Genomic DNA, 7,621 nt, shown 5'->3' on the forward strand with positions numbered 1-7,621 from the left:
TTTGTTTCCATTGCATTGAGTGGGCGACCTCTCTCTCTCTGTTCCTGTGTGTGTGTTTTGCTTTACGGGAGCAATGAGAGTGTGTGCGCTGGTCGTCCCACGCTTCGTTTTTTTTTTATTGTTTTAATTGTGGTTGAGTGCACGCATTCCACGGGCTGCGTGTGTTTCTGATGAAGTGAGTAATTTGCGTGTGTGCTATCTTTCTCTCTGCCCTTTGTTGTCTTTGAATTCTCTTCTGCGGCAGGGCTGCTCTGCAGGTATAGGCGCTGACATGCACACAAGCATAAGTAAACATACACACGTCATTTTGCACACGCTGTGAACGCTGAAGGCGTGCGAGTACGGCCGCAACTGCAGCCTGTGCGGCCACTATCCCGTGCTGCAGACGGAGGATGGCTGTGACATATGTATTTCTTTCGGACCACTGTGCATCGTCAATGCATTTTTTGTTTTTGTTCTGCATTGTCTGAAAGTCGCACATGCTTACGCAGCTGACACTGTGGTGCACAGCGCGTGGGGATTGTATTGCTGACACTAATGTGTGGGCTTCCTGCTGCATCGTCTTGCCCACACGATGGGGTGGGAGGCGGGTTTGTTGGATGCGCCGTGCTTCTGGCTTGAAGGGTGGAGGCGCTGCGCCCACATATTGTTTTTCTGGGGCCCGGCGTCACGAGGTGGAGATGCCGAGTGTTTTATTGTATGAGACGTCGATGCCGTCGAAGCTGCTGCTGGTGTGGCGTCCATCCCACGCACACACTCACTAACAAACAAGTGACGGGCTGTGCGCGCTCTCTTCTGCGCGTGTGTGGAGTTTGCGTTGTGGTTGCTGTGCTCTTTTGCCGTTCACTTGCCGCATTGTGGATGAGGTGTGTGTGTGTTTGCCTCACCACTACCGTGCCGCCCCAGCAACGCGCTGGACGGCGTGGAGGCCGTATTTCTGCTCTCCGAGGTGTCCTGATGTAGGCGGCATGGACGGCACGTGCGTGGGCCCGTTGCCTGCAATACGTGGACCCTCCACACTCTAACGATGCGATCCGCAGCTTTCATTTTTTTCCTTTTTTCTGCGTCACGCTCCACGTTGGGCGCTGGGCGAGTGCGGCGGAGCGGAATGTGGACAATGCAGTAGCGTCAGCGGCACCTTGCCCGTCGCTGTCTGCCGCTTGCCGCGTCAGCGACGTCACAGTTGTTCTTAATTTGCTTGCCGCGGGTGCATTTTGTTGAGGGCGCATTCTTCCGAGGAGGCCTGCATTTTTGTGCTCCTGGCATCCTGTCTTCAACTTGTGTTTCCGTTGCTTGCGAGCGACGCCTGTCCTGCGTGAGTGGTGCTCCTCGTCCTTCTGCCTTGTTGCGACGGCGCCGTTCTCTGATTTACTTCTTCCGCTTCCTTTTCTTTTACGTTTGGAGGAGCGGAAGGACAGGAGCCAAGGTGGCAGTTTCACAATGTGTGGAGTGTACATTGCTGACCCCGCTGTGTTCGACGCAGACACGTGTGCGGCGTGCTAGGATCGTGTGCGCACGACTCTGTGGGTGCACTGCGCCGTGCTGCTCATTCCCGCTGGAAACGTGGCCCCAGGGGCTGGGGAGATGTGGGTGAAGAAAATGGAGATGGTAAGGCGGCGCGACGCCGTCATTGCGGACCTGTGTCTGTTTTGCTTGGATGGGCCGGACTGCGGGACGGCGTTTGAAGTGGCCCACGCTGCCGCCCTGGGAAAGAGGGAGCTGACATTTACTTTCGATTGGCGTTCCATGAGGGAGAAGTACGGCGGCGCGTGTGACGCGTCTGTGATGAGTGTGGAGGACTTTGGCCTTTCATTCAGTCTGATGCACTGCGACGGTGCGGAGGCGTTCGACTCCTTCGACGCTGCCCTTCACTACTTTCTGAGGCACAGCTCGGAATGGCGAGGATGCGACTATGGGGGATGTGTGCGAAGTTAGAGTTAATGCTTTGGGCCCTGGTGGGATTTTGTGCACGGCTTGGCGTGCATCCCCGACGCAATGGCCGGCGGAAATTCCATGCTGTGTTTCTCAGCAACAGGGCAGGCGACTGGCTCCGTGCGGCACAGCTGGGTCTGGCGTGTGTGCCGCTGACTGTTGTCTGTTTAGTGCTTTTCCCGCTGCTTTTTTGTGTGGGCCGGAGATGTTGTCCTGTTGCCCACGAGGCGGGTATCCCTTTTTTTTTTTTTGGCTGTGAGCGCTGGCACGTCTGTTGGTGGTCGTGCGTCGCCTTTTTTGAAAAAACACACAGTCCTTCCACCTCGGCGTGTGAGTGGTTGGAATAAATGATTGCTGCTGCTGCAGTGACACGCTGTGCACCCCATTGGTGTGTCTAATGTGCTTCCCTGTGCTCTTCTCCCCATTTCTGACACACACACACTTGAAAAGGAAAGCAAACAAGCGCTAAACGCTACTGTGAAATTCGAGGGCACTGAAAGGAACAACAGCACACACACTGCCCACACATACATATTTATATGGTCTCACGTGTTGCTGCAGTGAAGGCACCCCGCACACACAACCGTCGCCGCGTGACCGGATCCAGCGGAAGGAGGAGGGAAGGAGGAGAGAGTGAGCCGCAGAGGCCCAACATGTCCCGGCGTTTGCTTGATTCTACGGTGCTGCTCCTCCTCGTCGTGATGATGTGCTGCGATACTGGAGGTGCGCGTGCCAGTAAGGCGAGTGATCCAAAGCCTATGGCTATTTTTGTACCATGGGAAACGAGGGTGTCTTCTGGCGCATTTGAGAGGCAACAGCTATGGAGAAAATGTTGTCAAATCGTTTATTTTTCATTCTCTTGTTGAACCACTATGGCTTAATTGTGGGTATTGCCAAGGCCAATTAGGGAGTCCCTTCTAGTGCCAGTGTTGGCATTTGAGCAAAGTACGTGAGTTTTACACGGGAGGAGTGGACGAAAGGAATCGCAGCGGAGAGCGTGACGGACTGGAGGACGGTCATTGCCGTGGAACGAAGAGAAGAGGCGGTTCACGCGTCTCAATTGAACGGTCTCAAGGCGTTGACGAAAGACGGGAAGATTTTTCTGCCTGTGGAACGCCTTCCTGCGAAAAATGCCAGCGCGATGCTGGAAACTCCACACATTTGGGAGCTTGTGCCTTTTTAAAGGTAAGGTTGTTGGTCTCCAACGATGTGGTAAGGCGCATCACGTGTGGTGCTGGGAGCCTTTCCAAGGCTGTTGTTGACGGTCAGCTACGAGCGAAGTCATGGAATGGGTTCTGGGGTATTAGCGGCAGGGGCGTGGTGGCGAATGGCATCGCGATTGTGTTTCCCCTTGTGGCTGTGAAGGGGGACAACACAAAAGTCTGCAACATCATCCATTCGAAGGGCTGTGGCGGGAATTGGGGGTTCCCTGCGGAGGGTGTTGCTGACGGGATTGCGCTGATCCCAATCTCTTTGAGTGGGAGGGAAAACTCCTCATGGTCGCCATGCATGGAGGCCATGACGGGAAAGTGCATGAGTCCTGTGAAATGGGGGAGGAATGGATGTAATTCGGCGGAGCACATTTGAATGTCTTGACTGAGGCCTTGAAGAGTGCTACGACTCGTGGCCGACTCGAAATTGTGACGGCATCCATCGAGGGGAGGAGTGTAATGCTGTTTGCCTTTCCCAGGCAGAATAATATTCGGAGAGCCACGAGCGTGTTGCGTCTTTATATGACCGATATGAATCGATTTTACCCCATTGGACCGTTATGTGCTGATGGTGTTTTCAAAAACGCAGATACTCTGCAGTACAAAGGTGGTGAACTGTTTGCCCTGTACGAGTGGAATGCAGGACAAGGGCGTGTTGTGCTCGCACCCTCACTGAGCAGCTGGATGAAATAAAGACTGCGCTGAGGAATTGGGATGCAGTGGACAAGAACGTCGCAACGCCTTGCACTTCCACCAGCAAAGAGGGAACCGCATCCGACGGTGCCTGCAGCACTCCTATGCCCACGAATGAACTGGTCGGATATTTGTCCAACGAGGGTGAGAGGGATTGCTGGGTGAACGAATATCTCGCGGCGAGTGCCACGGTGATTGGGACAGCAACGAAGGTTGAGGACGGTGCGACGTTTGAGGGGCCTGGGGTGTGGGCAGAGTGGCCTATGGGTAATCGGTGGCGGAATCAACGCTTCCACATTGTGAACAAAGGCTTCACTCTTGTGGCGACGGCGACGATTGGGACGGCTCCTGTGGACAGCGGCAGCGCCATTATGGTGGCTGTGGGTGGCGCTGGGAGTGTGAGGATGGTGGGACTGTCAGTCACGGCGGACAATAAGCGGGAGGTGGCGTTTGACGGTGAGGCGGGAGAAGTGCAGCACGGGAACTGCGGGCTGGAGAGAACGTACCGGGTGGCAGTTGGGCTCCAGAACGGCATGGGCAGCGTGTGCGTGGGTGGCAAAACTTTGGGGAGCTCAGCAACGACAGTTACACGTGGGGCGCAGTTGCTCGACGTCTCATGCTTCTACGTTGGAGGTGACGGTTGCAGTGGCTCAGGCTGCAGTCAGGTGACGCTGACGCATTTCTGTCTGTGCAACCGCCCACTGACCAGGCAGGAACTACAGATGCTCCTTTTGCATGGCAAACAGACTGAAGCGGGTTGCAAGGAGGGAAAAGCGACACTGTGCCCCGGGAATTTTTTGGCCAAACTGCCACAGGATCCGGGCATTGACGCGGCTGCGGGGGAAATGTTGCCAGTGCCCGCCAAGGGGGAATTTTGCGCGGGAAACAACATTACTGATGTCAATGGCTCTACTGTTTTATTGTTTTCAAAAGGAATTGGTGACGGTGCCGTCCATGGGTGTGTGCCTTGGGCATTTTCTGCCCCTACTTCAAGGAGTGTTTGGGGACGTGGCATTTTTATGAGCCGTAGAATGCGGTTGTGCGATTTCTAATGGACCGTACGTGCCGCTTTTTCCGCGTGCTTTTTTTTTCGTTTTTTTAATGATTCGTTGTCATTTTCTGCTGCTGCTTTTGCACGGATGGGATAGTCAGCACCCCTTCTTTTTCTTTTTCCCTTCGATGGTTAATCGCCGTACACTGCAATGGGTGACGTGTTTCTTACTTTTATTTGTTGTTTGTGGCCCACACCGTCGCCAGCCTTACTGCTGTGCGTGCCGTGGACTGCACAAAAAAAAGGGGGATTGGAAGAACAGGCCGGATGACGCAATGAAGTGTGAAGAGTGTTTTGTGTGCTGGTGGAACAGTACGATCTGTTTTATTTTTGATTTTATTGTTTTTACTTGTGCAGGCAATATGTATAGACAAAAACACGGTCGTTTTGTGCCACATGGCACATGAAATGAAAGTCGTGCCTGATCATTTTTTCATTTTTTTACTTTTTGGGAGCTCTTCCGGACTCTCAACTCTGTTGTTGTGCGTCTTTACTTTTTGGATTCTGGTTTGCAGGGCTGTGTGTGTTGTTTGCAATCGCACCGATTCCAACTGCCTCATGGTGTTGCTGGGATGCTGTTGTTGTCACTGTTTGGTGGCGTAGCAGCCTTGTCTCTCCCCTTTCCTTTCACTCTGCGTTGAGTTGGAGTTAGTTTTTGCTGAAGGCTACACGCAAGTGACAGGAGTGATGGCGATGATGATGACTGGCCGTGTGCTGCTGGTGTGTGCCCTCTGCGTGCTGTGGTGCCTCACTGTTTTTGGAGCTGCAAGGGACAACCGCTGCGTTGAGGATGATGGGAACGTATTGACGCACACGCATAATGGAGGAAATGACAGGCTGCGCCTGAAGGCGGATTTCGGGTTGATTTCCACCCGAACGGGATTAATAAAGGCGGTTGAAGCTGGGGAAAGAGAAGGAGAAGATTTGGAAAATGGTCATGATTCATTGGAAAATGAGGATAAATCACCGCAAGGTGGTGAGCCCGCTGGTATTGGGGGCAATGAAGCGCCTGGTGCAGGAGGAGGGCAGGGTGCCGCGGGTGCAGGAGCACCATCCCTGCCGGTGTCTGGGCCTGGAGTGCCAGGGGCAGGTGGTGAAAACAGGCAGTTACCTGTGGCTGGTCAAGAAGGGAATGAAAACAAAAACGTGGATCCCAATAACAAAGAGCCAAGGGAGTCCCAAGACCAAACCAACGATCAATTTTCCTCTTCATCTGGCAGCACTTCCACTCGTTCTGGTGAAAAACCCTCTTCGACGGGTACCTCCGACATTAACCAATTGCCCAGGGACACAGAGACAAAAGGAGATGTTGGCCCTCGCAATAATTCTGGCGATGATGGAGAGAGAGACGAAGAAGAAACGGGAAGAGAAAAAGAAGAAAACAAATTACAACCCGAGACACAAGAGAGGGGAAATAATGGGGAGGTACCACCACCACCACCGCCACTACCGCCACTACCGCCATCGGGTGGACCTGCATCATCATTATCAGAGAGTGAAGGAAGCTCACCAACGGAACCAAAAAACTCACAGAATCCGAAAAAAGTAACGAACGAAAACACACCGTCAGAATTCAAAACGGACTCAGAAGCACCGGAACAGCCTTCAGGGGATGCTACACAAGGGCAGCACAGTCATGACACAGACACAGAGGATTCGACGAAGAATGCAGCAGCCGGCAGTCCAGCAGAAAAAACAACATCCTCATCTACCTCTGCAAGTGGCAGCGGTGATCATGTCCACAATAAGGCAGATGAGGATGATGCTCAAAGCTCTGAAGGACAACACGACAGTCTTGAAACTGGCAACACCAAAGTTGTTTCAAAACTCAGTGAGACAGCACCACAAACAGCAGAAACAATCACCGCCACTCAAACAAATCATACGGTAACGCCTGGCGACAGTGACAGCAGCGCCGCGGTCTCCCACACCACCTCCCCTCTTTTGCTTCTTCTTGTTGCGTGTGCGGCTGCTGCTGCGGTGGTGGCCACGTGAGAGTGAGGGAGAGAGAGCCGTGCACCGCCCGCACACACACTTGTCCCTCTCTCTCTCTCTCTGTGTGTGTGCCCCCTTGCATGGACTCTCGCCCTCACCTCACCCCACGAGGCACACACATAATGTGCCCATTGTATATATGCATGCACACCCATGCAGGCCCGTTGGTGCTCTCTTTTGCACGACACGCACCGCTGCCGTCCTGCCTGGCTGCATGGGCGGAGCACCGTAACTGTTTTTGTTTTGTTTCCATTGCATTGAGTGGGCGACCTCTCTCTCTCTCCCTGTGTGTGTTTTGCTTCACGGGAGCAATGAGAGTGTGTGTGCTGGTCGTCCCACGCTTCGGCTTTTCTCTTATAGTTTTGTTGTTTTTACTTGTTTTGTGGTTGAGTGCACCCATTACCCCTGTTTTTGAATTGGTGGGTTGCTTTGACTGCGGACGTATGATTTTCTTTTTTTTTTTTTTTTTTTGGGATATTGTAAGTGTTCTTTTTCCTTGTCAAGCCATGAAGTGTCTTCCTTCACGTAAAGCATGTGTCGGTTGATCCACGTCACCCCACGGTCTGCAGTGCTGCTGGTGCTTCTGGTTGTGATGATTTTTATGTTTTTGTTGTGCTGGCGGGCGCTTTGCTGCCAGCCTGACGTACTCCTGCTCCTCTGACAAAGCGATGCGTGCCCACAGGGCGAAGTCGATCCCGGCTGTGGTGAGGGACGTGCCTTTTGGATCTGAGGGTGCGTC

At 53.3% G+C, this 7,621-nt stretch overlaps 2 protein-coding genes and 1 pseudogene across 2 annotated transcripts, besides 5 other annotated features; all 3 read left to right on the forward strand.

The window, feature by feature from the left end:
* Nucleotides 1-35: part of a sequence feature (areas merged during assembly that could not be assigned to a particular haplotype. This can correspond to areas where the two haplotypes were merged or to regions with more than two copies in the genome that were merged during assembly.) that runs on past the window's edge.
* Nucleotides 36-148: a sequence feature (heterozygous, non-Esmeraldo-like haplotype).
* Nucleotides 149-7,621: a sequence feature (areas not merged during assembly with more than two copies in the genome that could not be assigned to a particular haplotype).
* Nucleotides 1,585-1,935, forward strand: Tc00.1047053510025.230 (uncharacterized protein; the record flags this gene model as incomplete). The annotated part of the gene is made up of 1 exon (XM_812533.1): nt 1,585-1,935. One exon carries the CDS (start codon nt 1,585-1,587, stop codon nt 1,933-1,935), a length of 351 nt encoding a protein of 116 aa, XP_817626.1.
* Nucleotides 2,471-4,888, forward strand: Tc00.1047053510025.250 (annotated as a pseudogene).
* On the forward strand, nt 5,575-6,882 carry Tc00.1047053510025.260 (mucin-associated surface protein (MASP), putative; the record flags this gene model as incomplete). The annotated part of the gene is made up of 1 exon (XM_812534.1): nt 5,575-6,882. One exon carries the CDS (start codon nt 5,575-5,577, stop codon nt 6,880-6,882), a length of 1,308 nt encoding a protein of 435 aa, XP_817627.1.
* Nucleotides 6,315-6,351: a microsatellite.
* Nucleotides 7,330-7,353: a microsatellite.

Source organism: Trypanosoma cruzi, genomic scaffold (genome assembly GCF_000209065.1).
Source record: "Trypanosoma cruzi strain CL Brener 1047053516579 genomic scaffold, whole genome shotgun sequence".
In the NCBI taxonomy this organism is placed as follows: Eukaryota; Euglenozoa; class Kinetoplastea; order Trypanosomatida; family Trypanosomatidae; genus Trypanosoma; species Trypanosoma cruzi.